The sequence below is a fragment of the Eulemur rufifrons genome, chromosome 7 (genome assembly GCF_041146395.1).
Source record: "Eulemur rufifrons isolate Redbay chromosome 7, OSU_ERuf_1, whole genome shotgun sequence".
Lineage (NCBI taxonomy): Eukaryota > Metazoa > Chordata > Mammalia > Primates > Lemuridae > Eulemur > Eulemur rufifrons.
In genome coordinates, this window is record NC_090989.1 from 275326420 (window position 1) to 275348182 (window position 21763).

Consider the following 21763-nt stretch of genomic DNA (forward strand, 5'->3'; position numbering starts at 1 on the left):
AGAGTAAGTTGGCTGATACCAATAACTGAATGCAAACAGAACACCAAAATGGTATAAAAATTAAAGCAAAGTTAAGACCATCATCATAAGCACAGGTTTTTGAATTAAAATATTTTATATTTTGAATTTATACATTTTTATAAAATATACTAATATAGAAACAAAGCTATTTAAAATACTATGGGTTCCATAAAGCAAATAAAGACTGTTATTTCCTAAATCCATAAAGCACAGTTAACATAGCACTTGAGAGCTTTTACATGAACACACACACATATATTTATACACACACACACACACACACACACACGTGTACCTCCATCCTTCTTCTCCAATTCGTCTCTAATTAGAGGGGAAGTAAGTATCACCTTCAAAGTTAGCGTGGGCTCTTTTGTATTCCGAATTATAATAGATGCCTCATTTACACACTGTTCCACTTGATATTTCTCTTCTGTGAGTTTCTGAAAGTGACCAAGATTTCAAAAACACCTAGTTAGATTGAAATCTAAAAAAAAAAAAAAATGCTTGCACTAAGTTCTCACATGTTATTAACTACTAATATTACTGTGCTGAAAGGGCAAACAAAACCTGTAACTAGTTCTTTAGTTTGGGGATAACATCTCTCTCCTCCCAACTTACAGGCAAATCCTCATTCTCCATCCTTCAAAAAGCAACCACAACGTCAACCAACCATACAATTATGAAACAATATTTAAAACCATTCTAATATTTGAAAGTAAAATTCCAAGAGCATCATTATGTGATAAATGGAAATTATTGTTCTTGAAATTATTACAGAGAACTATTATAGAATAATAAATAGCTGGAATGCTCTCTAAAACAATAGCTTTTTTGATAGAACAGCCTAAACAGGAATTCCTACTTGCCAAAGACTCATGAATATAAGCTTATGTAGATTTATAAAGAGAACTGAGTAAGCATGAATGAAAAAGGATCTCTGCAGTCACTAGCCAAAAAAAAAAAAGTATAAACAAGTAACTTCTTCCCTTCTCTGACATGACAACAGATCTCAGAGATCTTTCCAATGAGACTTAATATGGGATGAGTCGTCTGACATCCACAGGGAAACCTACATTGCTTCTTTTAACATACAACTATAAACATACAATTTAGGGGCCTTCCACAAAGTAAGTACCCAATTAGAATCATATATTGTTATATTTAACATATTTTTATACATTAAATATATGATTTAATACATTACAGAGTCTTTTTTCTTGGAGGTGAAATTTAGTACCTATTACCCAACATAAAATAGCCAGGCTATTATAGCAGGAGACACTACTAGGTCTCTGCTCATCAGTGTGTAGTAAAAGAACTCAAAAGTCATTTACATAAAAATAGCATTTTACCATTAAACAATCCCAAAAGGTAGGAAAGAGAAAATTCATTATCCTCTTTTAAATAGAGGAAGCCAAGGAAGGGAAAGGCCACACAGTAGATGGAAGAACCAGAACCAGAACATAAAGAAACAACAGAAAACTGATCATGTTCATTTTACCACTAAAAGAGCAATAAAGACATTTATCAGAGAATAAATCAAACTAAATGTTTCAGTTATGCATGCACATTACCCTAAGAAACATGCAAAGTAATAAACATATGGTATGTGATTTGGATTAGACTAATTTTAAGTGATTTCTGATTTGGGTTATCCTCATCCTCCTTTGCTCAAAGAAGTTCTAAAATCACCCTAGAAAAGAATATGGAGAGAAAAGGTATGGTACAACCCCAATTAATTAAGGTACTTAGATAACAAAGTTTTGCTATGGTAAGTGCTCAGGAAAAAGATTTTTAATCTACAAGAAAATAAGATCATATCAGAGACTGGTTTTACATGCAAACACCAAGAAAATGGGGGAGAAGGGATATAAATCTGGAAGTCATGCTTAAAATAATTTCCTGAAATAGTATTAGGAACAATAATGCACGTGTGCTTGTGTGTATATATGTGAGCATGCGTGTATATACATATACTTTGGCCTGAAACGAGTATACAATTATCATCCCCATTTTACAGAGAAATGTACCTTTACCCAAATAAAAAGCTAATAAAATAAATTTAGAATTCATATTTCATAAAAAAAAAAAAAGACCCCCTTTAGAAGATATACAAATAAAAGGGAGCATTCAACAACTCATAAATTTTGACCTGTGTGCTGACACCTATTTCTGTGACATGGATATGAGGACAAACTGATATGAAATTATCAAAAAAGCTGTAATCTAATTAGATCACAGATAACACATATCTGAAATTGAAAGATGATAACAGATTTTCCATCAGTAATGCAAAGGCTGACGGGGCAGGTGATCAGAGCCCCAGACTGGTTGCCTTCAACCCTAGAAGCCTTCCGCCTTCAGCAGCATCCTTCTGGGAGCATACCAACATTAAATTTTTCTAAATGCATCCCAATGTGAAAAAGGTTTGGAAACAAAGAATTAATAGTGACTTTCCATTAACAGAATGAATGGATGACAAATTAACTGAGTCTTCAATTTTAAAAGTTATCATTTATAAAAGTCTCTAGTTGTTTAGGCTCTTTTTGATCTTTTAATTCTTTTCTGCATTTTATCAACCCTTCCAAGAATTTTATAATGCTGAGAAACCTAGTCTGGAAAAAAATGAAGACTCTCAGGAAGATACACCTGAAAAGTTTAAGACGACCTTAATGGCCACATTAATTTGATAAATATATCCTGAGTACTGATCACCAGAAGTTTCCTTGAAATGTGATTGATTAGTCACTGACTCAGAACAGCAGTATTCCTTTTGTCTGTGCCTACCCTTACTATTACCAATTCTTGTCGATAAATTAAAGGTCACTACCTATTTTCACCTTTTCACAAATTCACCTAGAGGTTCAGTTAAACTGTACTCACCTGAATCTGAATAGGAAGGTTATCTTTGACTGTATTTAACAGGGTCTCTGTGGGTTTGTCTTTGCACATTAAAACCAGCTCCAAGTCCATATCATCTTTAATCAGCAAGCCTTTTGCAACCAGGCCAATCCTCATTACACCACACAATGTCCGACCACCTTGATCCCTAAAAATAAGAGTCTGTATGATTACTTTTATAACGCATTCCCCCCCAAACTATAACTTATAATCATCACCTGGCTTCCCAGATAACCATATTAATTGATAAGGGAGTATATAAATCTAGATATCCAAAATTCTATAAAATTAAGTCTCCGATTTAAGGTTCATAAAGTATCTATCATCCCCCAAAGATTCACTAGGGAGGGTATTTCAGACTATAGATCTTTAAATCTTTTACTACATCTATATTGCTGAAGAAAACCAAAATATATTGCATCCCCTTTAACATTGTTTCAAATTATCCTTTTCTCTGCTGTTTTTAGTAATAATTTAAAAATTTGTGAGAAACATGAACACCATGGTATACTGAGAAAGAGCATCAGGGTAAAAATCTAAATGACCTGGATTCTACTAATAGTGGTGCCTGCTGGCTCAGTATTCACAACGGTAAAAGGGCCATCAGCTAGATGACCTAAGGTCATCCAGTTTTATCATTCTAGGAATGATAAATTCCTAGTTTTATCATTCTAGGAATCCACAAAAGCTTACGGGGAAAGCAGAAAAATGTGTCTAATGTAAAGAGCTGAGGAAGGAAAGATCAAACCAAAGATAAACTGCCAGTATATGTATCCCAAATCCAGGAGTAGCTAAAAGAGCAAATACTCAAAGAACATCAAGTCGTGAATGGTGCATGAGAAAAATGTTCATCTACCCTTAATTTTAATTCTGAAAATTTCTTATTGGTTCATCTCCTTTAATCACAAGTAAAAATATTAATTAAGCTTAGCAGTCATTCAACAAGTAAGCAAGTGTTAGTATGGAAAACATACCAAAGGAGATACAGTCTCTCCTGCAGCTTACATTGTAGTTAAGCAACAAAAGCAATAACAGTTTATGTACCCTGCATAAAAGGGGAAGAGAAAGTAACATCTGAGAACAAACTGTGTGCCATATATTCTCATTTAAAAACCTCACAACAAGCCTCCACTTGGAAGATAAGAAATATGAACCTCAGAAAAGTTAACTGTTGAAGTTCACAAAGAAAGCAAAGCCTAGATTCAAACCCAACCAAGCTGGTTTGACCACAACACTCAGGTTCTTTACATCATATGGTTGCTTCCTAAGTTTAGAAAAGGCAGTGGTCCAAATTAGAGATGTCAAGCATGGCAACCTGAAAATTTGACTTCAGCAGAGTCTTGATTTAGCTAGATGGAAAAAGGTCATTCTAGCTGGAAGCAAAGATTCAGCAGAGTTGGGCAACGATCAGCAAAGTTGAGAATCAAGTAGAGAAAAAGAGAAACAAATTGTGGCAGTGGAAACTAAACAGGAAGTTATAAATAATCTAGCCACAGGTTCAGTGCCTGGCACACCTTAGGGATTCAATAAACATTAACCAAAAACTATAAAGATGGTATATGTCCATGTAGGCAATTGTCTGATATTAAGAATAAAGCCAGTCATCTCTGATTCTCTCTTCCTTTGTATCCCTCTCATCCTCTCAATTCTAGTACCCTGTAATGGTTTATATTAATAAATTCCTCCTTCATAATCACACTTAAACTACTGCCTTCAAACCAGTTTCTTCAGGCTCTTATTATCTGTCAAGTAGAAGACCTCAATAACCTCCTCCTCACTGGCCTTACTGACCAAACTCTGTTATCTCCAACACACTGTATACAATATACTACAACTAGAATTTTCCAAAAGCACTGCCTAGATGGCACTCCACCTACTATTTTCCTTGGTGTCCCACTAAACACTTAGACACTTTCCATATTGGGAGGCAATTTAGAAGGCGGTATAACTTTCTGGTTCAAGGTTCAAATACTGGCTCTGCCACTTACTATGTGACATTACACAAATTACTTGACTTCTTTGAAACTGCTTCTTCATTTGCAAAACAGGAATAATACCTTTCTCACAGAGTGGTACTAAGAATATAATTTAAGTAATGAACTTTGCCCAGAGCCCAAGAGATATTAGTAGCTCAATAAACAACAGCTATTATTCCTTAAACCAACCCTATACCTTTTCTCACACCTAGATCTTTGCTGAGATTTACTTTTTCTTCCATTTTGCCTGCCAAAATCCTACCCACCCATCCTCTCAGCCTATTTCAAATGCTACCTCCTTCACAAAGCTTTTTCTGATTCCCAGAACCAGTATATCATCTCTCCCTGCTCTGTACTTACACATTTTATTCATAGGAAATTGAAGCACAGATGCTAAGAAAACTGGATCTGGAGTTAGACAGACATGAATATGAATCCTGGCTCCACCACACATAATTACTCAGTGACCTTAAGCAAGTTAAAGTTCATTAATGATTCTCAATCACTCTTTTTTCATATGTAAATTTGGAGCAGTGGAAATTTCATAAGTAAAATGGGGGTGGGAAAAGGGGAATAATAATAATAGAGATCAGTAGGTTTGTTGGAAGATAATGTGAAAGATAATCTGGTACACTAGCTGGCACTCAATAAATGGTAGCTATTATTAGATAGCCATTATTAACTCAATTATTAAATTCTAAATCGTAATTGTTCAAGTTCACAGAGAAAGTAAAGCCTAGATTCAAACCCAAGTTGGTCTGACCACAACAATCAGGTGTTTTACACCATATGGCTACTTCCCAAGTTCAGAAAACGCATTGGTCCAAATTACCAATGTCAAGCAAGGCAACCTGAAAATTTGACTTCAGCAGAATCTTGATTTAGCTAGACTCTTAACAACCCCACATGTAGAAGACAGTATGATTGATCAGAGAAACTAAGTCCTAATTCAAACAGTCCTGAATTTGAATAAATTTGAATACAGCAGTTACTGTAAAGCAAGGACCCAATGTATTTTAATTTACTATATGTGAATTACTTAAAATTAAAAACAAATTCCTAATAATACAAATTATAGGACCTTGTACCTTTTATTTGATTTTTGAGTCAGTTTGTAAAAAGGTAAAATAATAGGTTGAAATAAGAGAGCAAAGGTAAAAGCTGCCTTACAGTGTCTGGCAACAGAAAGTGCTTAATAAATACAAGGTAGCCCTCACCCATCTTGGTGCCTTTTAGAACAATATATGTCTATTACCAGAACACAATTCTGTTCTTGGAAGACATGCCTGCCTCTGTTTTATCATTCTGTATTCCTTGAATTCCACAACATGGGAAGGATCATAGGCAAGTGCTCAACCAGGGACTGTTCCACATAATGGAAAGACTTTACATAGACAATCAACAGCATCCACACATAGAGCTATATTTAAAAATCCAAATGAAAGTATAGAGCATATTATCCTTTAAAAAAACCTTTAAAACACAGTGACCTCATCCAGTTAATCAAGTCTATAGGAATACTTTCCAAAAGTACGCCAGACTTGAGAAGAAACATCACGAGAAAATGTATTTAAAATGGGTTAAAAAAAAAAAAATAGCAAGCCTTATGAGAGAGATATATATCTTATATATACGTGTGTGTGTGTGTATATATATATCATAGCTCAATCTTTCAAAGTTATACATTCATTCCAACCATAATGACAACTGCTCAAAACAATAACACTAAGCTTAGCATAGCATAAAAAGGTTCTTGATCTGACTCAAGTTACCACTTCATCTTTATCTCACTAATCTCTAGTATTATCACAGTACTTAGAATACACTACTATAATTGTAGAGTCTGGCTCCATTTAGATCTTCATTCATTTGACAAATATACAACGAGCATTTACAACATGCAAGACATTGTGCTAAATTCCTGAAACCAACAAGGCAGATACAGTTAAAAAAAAAAAAAAAAAAAAACTTTTAAAATACATTTCCCTACACTCTTTTTTCTATGTTAGGATTTTTAAATGCCTGACAAAAATGGTATCTTATGATCTCCCCAGAGATCAAAAACACTGTTATTTATTTCAAAATCTAGGAAGCTGAACCAACACAGGAAAAAGATCATATATCATAACCTTCAAACATAAAGATTTTAAAGGACTTGATATACTCTCAAAAGGTTCTGTATTCTTTTTCTGGCTTGATATATTCTCAAAAAGTTCTGTATTCTTTTTCTGGCTCTAATCATTATTCCTTTCTTGCTTTCCTTTCACATTTAACTCAGAAATATTCCACATAGCATTTACTTCTTTGGTTGTAGTCATTAATTGAGAAGACCCAAAAAATATCATATCACAAACTCAATCCAGCAGGATCCTCAAGCTTTGCTCTGCAATCTAATACAGCATCACAGAGGCCAGTCCACACTCACTTGGAATAGCTTTCTCCGGCCTCATCTTTCTTCCCTTCTGTCTCACCCTCTGTTTTTGTGCCTTTATTTGTTTCATCCAACCAATCTGAGACATGTTTAAGAGCACATTCAACAGTGGACACCATATTCTGAACAGCTTCAAGTTCCTCTGGAGATGGATAGATTGTTGAATGTTTCACCATAACATGGCGATCATCATTGGCAAAAGATCGAATAGATCTCTGTCAGATGGAAAAAGAAAACAATTACTTCAACAAAAGAAACACCACCTACCACCTGAAAAGGATGACATACAAATGTATTTTAAGTCAATTCGTAGCATTGTCACACCATTGTGAAATAGTTAGTGTTGAGACAATAAAAAATTGTTCAGGAATGGGAAGTAAAATCCCATTCTACTGAACTTCACACCAGAAAATTAAAGCTTTCGTTCATGTTTTGGTAAGGGTCACCTAGGTCACACTTGGCATTATGTATTATATATCTTTTAGCTGAACCTATGCATTCTGAATACCACTTCAAAAAAGGTCATCATACCACACAACATCTGCAAGAAACTTCCTAGCTTTAGGAGTCTCTACAAATGCATGATGGTGACTCATGATACCCAGCCACTCCTTTCCAAACTGCTACAGACTTTAGCACCTTAAAAAAAAAGTGGTATTTCATAATACGGTAATAGTACAAAATACAAAGTTATGTGTAAACACTGTAAGAAAACTGAGAAACACTGGAATAGTGTTTACTATTTGACATTCAAACCTTTGGCTTAATTTGGCTTTAATTTTTAAAATAGATTAGCAGGAGACATTCCGAATTCCAGAATGGGAATAATATATATTACAAAACAAATTCCCAAGCTAATGTACAAATATATTACATTCTCAATCAAAATCTCCTCAGAATTGATTCACTTAAACCTCAACAAAAGTCATGTTAAAGCTCATATGGGGTAAAAAATATGAATGAGAGTATCAAGAAATATTCTAAAAACATGGATGGGTGGTTCCATTGTACTAAAACCAAACATCAAAAAATTTTAAAAAGAAATAATTGAAATGACATGCTGGCCCAGAAATTAATGGAGTAGATTAATGCCTAGAAATACAATGAATTTCACAAAAATTTAACAGAGTAGATCCTTAACACTCATGAGTCACACATCCAAAAAGCTTTGAATATTTCCAAATTTACTAATATCATTAAGACACTTGTACCAGTACAGAGCAAAATGAACAAGGATAACTTGGTGAGTTTTCCATAAATCTCAAAGTATTCTCTTTAAAGACTGGTTACAGTGTCTTTACTTACCTGAAATTATGTGTACAAGGTAAATATTTTGTTTTGAAGTCCACTGCAAACTAAAACATTCACAATTCTTTATAAACAGCCTTGCCTCTTTTGTTTTTGTTTGAATATCAATGTTTAAAAATCATATTATTTTGGGCCGGGCGCGGAGGCTCACGCCTGTAATCCTAGCACTCTGGAGGCCGAGGCGGGCGGATCGTTTGAGCTCAGGGGTTCAAGACCAGCCTGAGCAAGAGCGAGACCCTGTCTCTACTAAAAATAGAAAGAAATTAGCTGAACAACTAAAAATATATAGAAAAAATTAGCCGGGCATGGTGGCGCATGCCTACAGTCCCAGCTACTCGGGAAGCTGAGGCAGTAGGATCGTTTAAGCCCAGGAGTTTGAGGTTGCTGTGAGCTATGCTGACGGCCACGGCACTCACTCTACCCCGGAGCAACAAAGTGAGACTCTGTCTCAAAAAAAAAAAAAAAAATCGTATTATTTTGGATACTAGTAAATTAACATTACAGTGTCACTGTCCCCTATAAAGTGAAGCAAATTTTAACTAACAAAGTTAGTAATCCTTTGAAAAACCTCAATCATTATATAAATATAGAGCTAAAATCAATCAGAAAGTTTTCCTTTTTCTCAATAAAAATCATCTGTCTAGATTTCTTTCTTACTTGACATCCATAACCAAGTTTCCAACTGGAGCCTTTTTGCCACAAAGCAACTTTTTAAGCACTTTATGAAATTTACTCATAACCTAAAACAAGTAGCTAGAAAACAAAAGAGCCATACGAAGAGTTGAAGATGCCAGGTTGTCAGCTAGGCTCATGTACTTGCTAAATTATTCAGTCCTGCCCGGTGGCCTCACCTGAGCAAAATTACATATTGCTACATTACACAAACATTTGCTGTTTATCTCACAAATAATACACACTGCCAATGTTAAAGAGTCTACTGGGTATGATGGGATAATCATTTTGAAACAATGGTAAAAGGAAGAACTGAAGAAACAGATAAAACAAAAACAAAATGGAAAGAAATCTTATTCACTCAAATAAGCTCCAAACAGATTTAAGTATTAAAAATTAAATCAGAAGAACTATACAGAAACAGAAAATTCTATTTATTTCTGAGATTTAAGAAGCAAGCAAAAGGAGAAATTGGAAAATATTGAACAATTATATAAAAACATAACATTTCTACACTGGAAAATCTAAGCTAAATTTAAAAAGAAACTAGGGAAGGAATTTTCATCAACTTTGACAAATACTATATATAAAGCATTTCTTTTAGTTGTAAGAATATCAAGACCACAAGAAAAGAGCTAAACAGGCAAATAATTCACATGGTAAGAAACACCAGTATCAGTGTGGTTTTTTCACATCTCACCAATATAAGTAAAATGAGAGAAAATCCCAAGTTAACATTTTTTCCCCACCATCTAGATCTAAAATATTCGTAGAATTTCTTCTCTAAAAAGCAAGTCGACCAGGTTATAATCCTGGACACAAATATTTCAAAAAGTCAGTAACATTTAAAGAAACACGATCAGACTTGCTAAACAATATATTCCACACATACTGATGATTAATATTTTGTGCTTTTTCTCCCGCTTGAATGTCTTTTTAAACCTTTTCATACTTAGGGAAGAAAATTCACACAACATCCTCTAGAACCAAAATACTAAGGAAAAAAAATTCAGCATGTTTTATCAATTAAAAACCTAGGTATCAGAGGTTATGACCTCATCTACCACCACAAATTCAAGTCTCAAATCTCCACAAAAAGCCAAGTTTTTCCTGATACTCAGTTCAGTACCCCTAGTACACCCAACACTTTACCCTATTATTTTAAAAGCATGTAAAAGAGGTGGCTTTTTGAATAAAACATTCACACATTTTATAAACTCCTATACCATTCATATCACTAAAGGACTGGTTCACGATTTTTAATTTCCATAGGAAAAAACTGAACTTCAGGTAGAAGAATAGAGAAAAATTACTTAATTTCAAGTTCAAGGTCGTCTAGTTATTTGTATCAGTTTGCTAATACCAGTTTTATTAGAAAATATTATTTATGAGCATTCCTTACTTTGTTTTAATAATTTATTACCAGTAGGCTCGTGGGGCTCCATCTTGCGGTTTAAAGGGCTTATAATAAATCTGAACTCATTTGCTTTGCTTAAATAGTAGAGTGCCATCTTTATCTGAGGTCATAGAGCCAAAAATTAACACCATTGTTTTTTCACTTGTCCTCACTGTTAACATTTCCATTTTTAAATTATTAGAATCATTTGTAACTAAATTAATAAAATATGAATAGCAACCTACCATGGTTTTCTATAGTATTTTAGCTTCTTTTTCCGATCCTTTCCCCTCTTTCTTGTGGTCTTCACTAGGCACTGTTTTGTGTGACAATACCTCCTCATAAGCCTTAGTCCCCTGACAGCTCAGCGTCAATGCAGCAAAGATGTTTGAAGACCTATTCTCTGGAATACACCTGTAACAGAGGAGGAAAATTTCAAAAATGCTTATTTACAATTAATTTCAAATCTGAATGTGAAGTCCATAAACATGTTTATAGAGGAAAATTACCTCAGTTCAAACAAAAAGCTAACACATCCTTTGAAGCCCTGAGCCCAAGAGTCTAGGTGATATGGCCAGAAAAGTTAACCCTCCTGGTGGCCAGAATGTGGCATCTGGCTGACCTGTATTCAATAAGATAAATATATTTGCACACACAGACTCAGTTAAGAAGCACCACCTGGAAGAGTAATACTACTACTGGTGGCAACAATATTGCAATTAACCATCAGATTTTCAACTAGAAATTGGTATTACTCAGACCTATCTGAAAATTCGGTAGATAAGAAACCTGAAAATGTGTCATGATGTTTTCCCATTGATGCTGCCATTAGACAACAGATACTACATGTTAGCACAATGTTTGTGCGTTAATTATTTTTAGGTCTAAAATTCAGAATGCTTTTTTGGCTCTATTCTCCTAACTCCCAAAAGACCCTACTTGCCTCTCAGCCTGTATGCACTGCTATGCCACAGGCTACTGAATATTCACTAGATCCTAACTTCATTACCCCTGGGTATGCCTTGCCAGAATTCGCCAATATATTTCTGCCCAGAGGTCTAATTACCATTCTGTTACCCACTTTGTTCCATCTTCATAAGATTTTATTTTATTCCAGATAGTGTAAAAGTCAAGTCTTCTGAGCACTCAAGAAATCTTTATATACTAGAAGCCCAGCTAGTGAAAAAAGAAAAACACAAAAACAAAGGCTAACATCAAAATAGAATACATGTTTTCACTACATGGATATCAGAGGAACTAATTTACATAACACATATCATATAAAAACATTCAGAAAAATACCTTCCTCTTCACTTAAATATCTTTCCTTTAAATAAGGAAACATCCTTAGAAGACTATTGTCCATAACAGTTTCTTAATATTATTGGTTGCTCTCTTCAAGAAATAAATTCCTTTTTAAATTATTTGGACGAGGAAAATTACAGATGTGATATTTAACTCTTCTCAGTATTTCAAATGAAAACACAGACCCACAATTATAGTCAAATGACACTCAGCTGTGTGTGACCTACATGCAAAACTAAAACCACCTTCCCTAGCTCTGGTTTACAAAATCCACCTGAAATAAGCCAGTCAAGCTTGATTTAAAAAAAAAAAAAAAAGTATATAACTGAACACATTCTAATAAATGGAACTTACTTGGGTTATTATTTATATCACATTTAAGAGGGAATGCACAAGTACTATAATTCATAGGGTCCTTTTGTACAACCAAGTTAACAAACAGATTAAAACAAGATCTCAAGGTAAGAGGTATCTCAAAAATGCTCGTCACTAAAATTGTACCTTCCATATAAGGCTCATACTACACAACTAAAGTCTTCAGCATCTCCCATTCCCAACCCTACTCCATTCTAGGGGATTCAACCATTCAATACTTAGCTGTAAATCCAGCAGCCAAAAAGGATTGCTACGTGTCCAGTTGAGAACTGAAACCAAGTCCACAAGCTTTCTCTATAAAGGTGTGAAGCCAATAAATCAACCATTTTAAGAAAGCAGACTGAAAGCAGAAAGAGTGGGAACAATGCTAAGAAAGAGCTTTTTTCTGATGTAGTGGGGAAACTGTGGATCACCAGTATAAGAGCACAGTACTCTGTAGCCATTTAGCATAGAGGACAACTACATTACCCATACATCAAAAACATGTAGGAACTTCAGAGGATAATAGCACAGTGCAATAATTCATGATAAAAGCACAGATTCTTACAATCATATTCTGTCAGTGATGTAAAATGAACTTAGAAATCATGTGACCAACCCTACCCTCAGTTTACGCGTGAAACAGAATCAGACATTATGGTCATACAGTTAACCAGTGACAGAGCATGGTCTAGAAGCTAAATCATAAATCAATACTGTTCCCCTACTATATCAATCTGATTGAGAAAAAGTCCAATTGTATTTGGTTTACTCTATGCTGACAGGGAGCAACTGCAACACATTTTTAAAGAATTTCTCTTTTTTAAGGAAAAAAAGGTCAACTGAGTGGATAAAATTCGGGCCTTGAAATTTTAAAAATACCAACTTTGCCATTTAATAGCTATGTGACCTTATTTAGAAAGCCATGTGACTCAAAAAGTTACTTAATTTCCTTGGATCTCAGTTTCCTTTATATATAAAATGATAAATTATTTCATTACTAATTAACAGATAACACTTATGGAACTCAAACTTTGTACCAGCCACACCAATGCCTAAGAGCTTTTCATACATTAATTCATTTAATCCTCACATCCTCACAACAATCTCAATTACTGTCTCCATTTAACACACAAGGAAACTAAAGCATAAAGGAAATAATACAACCTAATTAAAATCAAAAAGCAAGTAAACAGTAGAGCCAAGATTCAGATCCAGACAATCTTCTTTAATATTATTTTGGCTACAAAAGATTTACATTTATTTATTTCATGGGATCAACTTTAGCTATTTCAAAAATAAGTCTATGCGAATTACTAAGGCTGTATAGTACACAGGCTCTGGAGTCAGACAGGCCTTAAATTAAAGAACGAGTTTTGCCACTTCCCTCATCTGAACCAGAGTTTTCTCACCTGTGCAAAGGAGTGACTAGTAAATGAGACAGGTTATTAAAAAAAATACCTAGTAATATCTGTCAAAAAGTATACACTCAATAAATGGTTTCAGGAAAAAAAAACACACTTTAAATTTTCTAATGTTAAATAGAAATGTTTTGTCTACACATGAGATGTATGCTTAGTCTGAAAAACTAAGCTTAGAAAAATACTAGCTGTGCTCTACTTAGAACAGCTTTAGGCAACAGGTGGAATGTTATATAAAGGTGTGTGTATCACTTTTTATTGAGCAGGGTTTTTTTTTCAATTAACAGAGATTATTTTTAGAGCAGTTTTAGATTTATAGGAAAAATGAGTGGAGAGTATTTCCTTTTCTCCCCACCACCCACAGTTTCCCTTACTATTGACATCTTGCATTAGTATGGTACATTTGTTACCAATGATAAGCCAATGTTGATATATTATTATTAACTAAAGTTCACAGTTTACCTTAGGGTTCACTCTTTTGTTGTAGAAATTATGGGTTTTAAAAAATGACATGAATCCACCACTACAGTATCATATAGAATAGTTTCACTGCCCTAAAAATCCCCTGTGCTCCACCTATTTGACCATTCCCACCTCCTCACAAGCCCATGGTAACCACAGATTTTTTTTTTATAGTCTATACTTTTGCCTTTTCAAAAATGTCATAGTTGGAGTCATACAGCATATGTAGCGTTTTCAGACTTTCATTTAGTGATAAGTATCTAAGCTTTTTCCATGTCTTTCCATGACATAGCTAATTTCTTCCTATCACTGAATAACTCAATTGTATGGATGTATGATAGTTTATCCATTCACCTGCTGAAGGACATCTTGATTGATTCCAAGTTTCAAAAATTATGAATAAAGTACTATAAACATAAGTGTTTCTGTGTAGACATAAGTTTTCAACTTCCTTGGGTAAATACCACAGAGAGCAATTGCTGGATCATATAAGAGTATGTTTAGTTTTGTTAAGAAACCACTAAACTGTCTAAGTGGCTATACCATTTTGCATTCCCACCAGTAATGAATGAGAATTCCTATTGCTCCACATCCTCCTCAACATTTGGTGTTGTCAGTGTTCTTGATTTTGGCCATTCTAATACATGTATAGTGGTATATCATTGTTGTTTTAATCTGAAATTCTCTGATAACATATGATGTTGAGCATTTTATTATATGCTTATTTGACATCTGTATTATCTTCTTTAGTGAGGTGCCAAGATTTTATAGCCATTTTTTAATTGGGTTATTTTCATATTGTATAGTCTTAAGAGTTCCTTCTATATTTTGGATACCAGTCCTTTATCTGAGATGTGTTTTGCAAAGATTTTTCTCCCAGTAGCTTGTTTTTTCATCATCTTAACAGTGTCTTTCATAGAGCAGAAATTTTTAATTTTAGTTTATTCCAACTTATCAACTTTTTTCTTTCATGGATCTTGCTTTTTAGGTGGCAGTGTATCACTTTTTAAAATGACCTCTAACAGTGAAAGGCTTTAGATGTCAGGCTACTCAGCCTACAAAGCAAGGTTCTTGAGTATCAGACCCTTTCAATAGGGCACAAATCTCAAAACTAAAGAACTATGCTTTCAGTGTTCAAACTACAAAAATCAGTCCAATATTTAAAGATTTTTCTGAAATGCAATAAGGAGAAAATGTTAAAAATACTTTCTTTATGGCCGGGCGTGGTGGCTCACGCCTGTAATCCTAGCACTCTGGGAGGCCGAGGTGGGCGGATCGTTTGAGCTCAGGAGTTCGAGACCAGCCTGAGCAAGAGCCAGACCCCATCTCTACTAAAAATAGAAAGAAATTATATGGACAGCTAAAAATATATATAGAAAAAATTAGCCGGGCATGGTGGTGCATGCCTGTAATTCCAGCTACTCGGGAGGCTGAGACAGGAGGATCCCTTGAGCTCAGGAGTTTGAGGTTGCTGTGAGCTAGGCTAACGCCACGGCACTCACTCTAGCCTGGGCAACAGAGTGAGACTCTGTCTCAAAAAAAAAAAAAAAATACTTTCTTTAAAAATTCCAAGTAATATCTTGCAAACACATTGAAATGGAATCTAGCAAATTATTTACTCTCAAAACAGTAGCTTTAGAAAACTTTCAATTTTGTTAATGCTAATATAGGCCACCTCTCCAAAACAAGCTATGTAAAAATAAAATAAGCAGGCTCTACTTTCTTATGGAAGGTTCTTTCTTGTGAAAGAATCACATATCCACTACATTAAAGATGGGCAAGAAAAAATTAAGAAAACAACACCTCACTGGTACCCCAAGAAGATCACTTTAAGATAAATTATGTAAGATTCATAAGTAAATACAGATTTACCAATTAAATGTCTATTCTATACTTGGTACTATGCTTGGTACTACAGAGGATACAATGATGAATGAACTCTGAACATATTAAGGGAAGTAAGAACAAACACATATAAATATAAAACTCCCCCCAAATCTCTTCAAATAAATTAAACTTTCTCTACATGATAGCATTAAATTTCTGTGCAACACTAATGTGAAAAGAATACTGAATTTCAGTACTTTCCTCTGGAACTTTCCTTTTTTTATATTAAAAAAAGCACACGAGGGAAGGCTAAACTGAAAATCCTATAAATTACATATCAATAGCTAATATAAAATCCTTACCTAGTCCAAAAATCCAGCTATTCATCCCTACCTAAAAACACCTATAATAATGATAGAAAAGTTTGATACCACCATACCATTTGAAGCCTTACAACACTGTGCAGAGGCCAAAAGGTCCTTTCTCAGTTAACAGCATTAGCAAAGATGACACGATAACTATAACCCTAACCTAAAATACACTGAATGAGCCAGTGAAATTGAACCTGAATATTTACTTTCAGTGAGCAAAATGGAAAAGCTCTTCTCAAGCAACCAATTCAAAAAGGGGATAAGCTCAGCATGGTGGCTCACAACTGTAAGCCTAGCACTTTGGCAGGCCAAGGCAAGAGGACTGCTTGAGCCCAGGACTTCCAGATCAGCCTAGGCAACATAGCGAGACCCAACCTCTACAAAAAACTAAAAATTAGTCAGGCATGGTAGTGCGCACACCTGTAGTCCCAGCTACTCGGGAGGCTGAGGCAGGAGAATCATTTGAGCCCAGGAGTTTGGGGTGGCAGTGAGCTATGATGACACAACTGCACTCTAGCCAGGGCAACAGAGTGAGACTGTTGTCTACAAAAAAAAAAAAAAGGTGGGGGGGGTGGGTTGTGATAATTGAAAAATACATCTGCTCACTGAAATAAATACTCACTACCCCTTCCCAATCCCTGGTATATCTTATGGGAAAGAACAACATTCAACAAGTCAGATGACTTCAATGTATTTCAACAAGTACTTACTGAGCACCTATAATATCCCAGGCATTGTCCTAGACACTTTGGCTGCATCAGTAAACAAAACAGACAAAAATCCCTGCCCTGTGGTTTAAGCCCAGCAGGGGAGAAAAAACCAAAAACAATAAATATAAAAATAAGTATGTTAGAAGGTGTGAAATGCTTGGAAAAGAGAGCTAGCAAGAAAGCAGACAGTGTAAGCACACACAGGTAATTGCATGGAGGGGAGTGCAATTCTAAAAAGACTATCAGACCTTATTGCAAAGGTGGCACCTGAGCAAAGACTTGATGGGGTGGCAAGTTAGCCATGCAGACATCTATGGAATAAGCACTTCTGGCAAAGGAAAGAGTTAAAGCAGCAGCCCTAAGAAAGAGCGTGCCTGCAGTAGGGGAGGAACAAAAAGGAGTCCAATGAGGCTGGAATGGGGTGAGTTGGGGAGAGGAGGGCAGAGGACAGAAAGGTAAGAGGGAAGGGGTCAGACCATATAGAGCAGAGGTTGGCAAACTTTTTCTTTACAGTGCTAGATAGTAAATACTTTAGACTTTCAGGCCATAAGGTCTCTACTCAACTCTGCCTTTGTAGCACAAATGTAGCAATAGACAACACGTAAACAAGTAAGTGTGGCTGTGTTTCAATAAAACTTATTTATGGACACTGAAATTTTAATTTCACATAATTTTCACATCACAAAATACCAATTTTTGATATTTTTAACCACTTAAAAATGTAAAAATCATTCCTAGCCCACTGGTCATACAAAAATAGGCAATGGGCCAAATTTGGTCATGGGTCAGGTTGTCAAGTCTTAATATAGGGTCCTTATGGTCACTTTAAGGACTATGGCTTTTACTCTGAGATAGGGAGCCCTTAGAGGATTTTGAACAGAGAAATGACAATTATCCGACTCATCTTTAAAAGATCACCATCTCTTACAATGTATTTCCATGGCAGTCATCACCACAGTGCCTTACAGGGAATTTCTAAACCTTTCTCCATAAGCACATTCCATTATTTTTTTTGACTTACTTCATTCATCTTGAATTAATCCCCCTAGTCCCTTCCCATTTCTTTAGGACTTTAGTACTTAGCTCATTGACACATACTCAACTCTACTCCTGGCATACATCTTAGAATTTCAGTAATCACTTCAGTAAAACTTCTGGCCTCGACATTCCTTATATATTCCTTTCCTCCAATGTTCTCATCTTCTTTTCTGTTTTAGATACCCACTCCCTGGTAACACTTGAAGGTGCTGACTCGGGAAAGGGGGGGTGGGGAAAAAAATATGAAACTATTGTTTTTAACTTGCACTGTTCACTTAATAATTTATCATGAATATTTCCCATATTATTTCATATCATTGTACAAGAAATAATGTATACATTATGAGGACATACTGTATCTAACAAGATATACTGTTAGACTCTTTGATTCTGTAAAATTAAATTGAAATAAATAAATAAATAAATAGATACCCACTCCCCACCAGGGCCTATAATCCACTAATGCTACAACCTTCCACAGTCCCTCATCCTTTTCATGCCCTCATTTCTGTCTTTATGCAACTAAAATTATGTGATCTATCATTTATCACTCACACCAGCAATTCCTTCTGTTTTCCTCTCCTGGCAAAACTCCAATTCTGATTAACTCCAACCCTCTTGGCTACACCACACCAGTAACCCTAGACAGTTGAATGTGGCTAATGAGGAAACAAAAATGTATCACATAATCTTGCTAATTGGCCTTTTTCATGATTGTGAACCTCAAAAGGCCCCAATACTCAACAGTTCTCAAACAGTGGTGGTACCACACCCCTGGAGGGATTCGAAAATGTGAAGTTTCTTGGTTGTCACAATGACTAACTAGGTGGGTACTCCTAGCATTTGGTACCTCAGATGCTAACCATCCTGCATGTTCAAGAACTGCCTCACCTAAAACATAAGTAGGAACCCCAGTGAAAAAATTAATGTTCATTCACTTTCTCACTCTCCTAATGATTATTTCACATCTTTTCTTGTTTCTTCAAATATCTATACCTCCTTCCCACCTCCTCATATTTGACAGGTCACCCTGCTTCCTAGTTCATGCAAAATGCCAACCTTACTATATCTTGATGCATATGTCCTTCCTTTCTTTCTTCCTTCCTGTTATGAATGAATTGTCCCTATTACTATCTAATCCAAATCCCTAAACTCAAACCCTACTACATCCATTCCCTTTCGTCTCATCCAGGATAACACTCAGTAATCATGCCCACTCCTTTCTCTCTTGCATCATTAATTTCCCCCATTTTACTGGGTCATTTCTATCAGCATTCCCACATATTATAATAGCACCCATCTTTAAAAATAATAAAAGAAGGAAAATTTAAAAACATTCCTTGACCTCTAGGCTTCACATTACAGCCACAAGCCCAATTCTCTGCTCACCTTTTAGGGCATAATTCTTGCCCTAAAAGTTCATACTTTTGCCTTCCATTTCCTCTCCATCCATTCTCTCTTAAATCTACCCCAATCAGCATCTCCCCACAATGCTCCACTGAAACAGCTCCTGTCAAGGTCCCCTAGGATCTCCATGGGATTTAATGTTTGAACAATTCTAAATCCTCATCTTAGTAACAGATGACACAGCTGACTACTCTCTACTTCAAACACTTCACTTCCTTGTTTCCATGGAAGATACCACTTTCTTAGTTCTCCTACTTGATGAAGTACTCCACTGTCTCTTTTCTCACATAAAATTTTGCTCCTCACAGTCTTCCTTCTCTCAAGAGAAAGTAACTACTCCACCCTCCAGCTGCTCATGACAAAAACTTTTAAGTCATCCCTGACACCTCTCTTCCTCTCATACTCCAAATCTGATCCATCATCAAATCCTGTCCTTCCAACAGTATCTAAAATCTAACCACTCTTAACCACCTCCACTAGTACCAACCTGGTTTGAGCAACCATCATCTCACACTTGGATTATACACTGTCTTCCAAGTAGTCATCTTGCTTCTCCACCTAGTTTACTCTCAGTAATAGCATCCAGAGTATTCCTTTTAAAATCTAAATTAAATTAGGTCATGTCATTCCTTCCACTAGTTTCCTGTCTTAGAGTAAATATTTCATAATTATTAAGGCTATAAAGCCCTATTAAATCTGATTCCCATTAACTTCTTGGCCTGATCCTCTATCATTCTCTTCCTCACTCACTGTGCTCCATCCACACTGGTATCCTCGCTGAGGCTCCCACCTCAGAGCCTTTACATTTGCTAGTTTACCCCCATAATTTGTTCCTTCACTTCTTAGCTGTCTGCTCAAATGTAATCTTATCATAAGCTCATCCCTGATCACTCTATATAAAATAGCAACCCTTCTTGCAGCAACCCCTTCCCAAAGCACACCTGTGCTATTTCTCTCCATAGGATTTACCACTGATATATATCATGTCTTTACTTTGTTTACTCTTTCTTTTGTATACCTAGAACCATGTCTGGCACAAAGGAGAAATTCAAATGAATTTCTCAAAATATTTTCTCATACAGCATCACATTCAAGGCTCACAACAGCCCTGAAAAGTAGTGAAGAATAGAATCAATGGTATAAATTTCTTTTATAGTCTTTGAAAATATAAAAGCACAAATATACAAAGATGTTAAATGATTTGTCTGTGATCACACAGTGAGGTATTGGCAGAGCCACCCCTAGAACTGGGGTCTCCTGCATCTTTTCAATTCATATCACTGTCTCCACAAGCAAATCAAAGAGCAGGTGTATATTTAATTTTGCACAGTGATCTTTAAAAGCTCAACTTGACATCTATTCCTTTAAACCATGATCAAACATGAAATAGCACCAGAACTATACGTGCGTCTGTAGCTATTTAATTTTCTTCTCACTAAAAGGCTGTGATAGAGGTCATCAGCCTATCTTTAGAATTTACAGATCTTGTGACAATTCTGACCAAAAGGAAAAAGAAGTAATGTGCCAAGAAACAGTTAAGAATTCAAGTATTCTCTGTCCTTCTGTGCCCACAGCAGCACATTCAACACTAAAGGGTAAACCAATACCTTGGTAAACAAGCTTCAGACAACCTCTTTGATTCTCAAAAGATCTTCTGTTGCCATTCTGCAGAACAAAGCATGGCAAAGAAACCTATCTGGAGACAGAATGGACACGATTATTCTTCTCTAAATGAGGCAGGTTTGCAAAATTCAGAACCTGCAATCTAGTTATAAACAAGCAGTAATGTTAAAAATCACCAATTTAAAAACAAATAGATGTTATTTTGTTTTCACCTTGGCAAAAGATTCTGCCTGCAAAAAAAAATAAAAAGTATAGATTCACCAAGTATTATGTCAATACAGGAAATTTTTCCTATATTATACAAAAGTGCTAAAAATTAATAAATATATTAGATCCTTCAGTAATATAATAATTTAATTTCCAGACTCTTGCCAACACTCACTCTTTGCTTTCTGGCATCCTCTGCCACAGTTGGAAACTGTGTATCTAGGTCAGAAAAGACAAGTAGCTTTTCAGAACAGTTCAATATCTTTGGCTCAAGTGTTGATATTATAATTCAACCCTTTCACAAACTGCCTTTGCAATAAACCCTGACGTAAA

General features: G+C 35.4%; 1 protein-coding gene across 3 annotated transcripts in view; it reads right to left on the reverse strand.

Annotated features, from left to right (window-relative positions):
- Positions 1-21763, reverse strand: part of STRBP (spermatid perinuclear RNA binding protein) — a 127597-nt gene that overhangs the window by 54097 nt on the left and 51737 nt on the right. For all 3 annotated transcript variants that reach the window (XR_011234131.1, XM_069476756.1, XM_069476755.1), the window contains exons 2-5: positions 10951-11119; positions 7324-7544; positions 2905-3070; positions 317-461 (exon numbers count right to left, since the gene is read on the reverse strand). Coding sequence is in view for 2 of the 3 variants with exons in the window: in XM_069476756.1 (XP_069332857.1) it covers positions 317-461; positions 2905-3070; positions 7324-7544; positions 10951-10953 (535 nt within the window). In the remaining variant the exon portion in view is untranslated. The remainder of the gene's footprint in view (positions 1-316; positions 462-2904; positions 3071-7323; positions 7545-10950; positions 11120-21763) is intronic.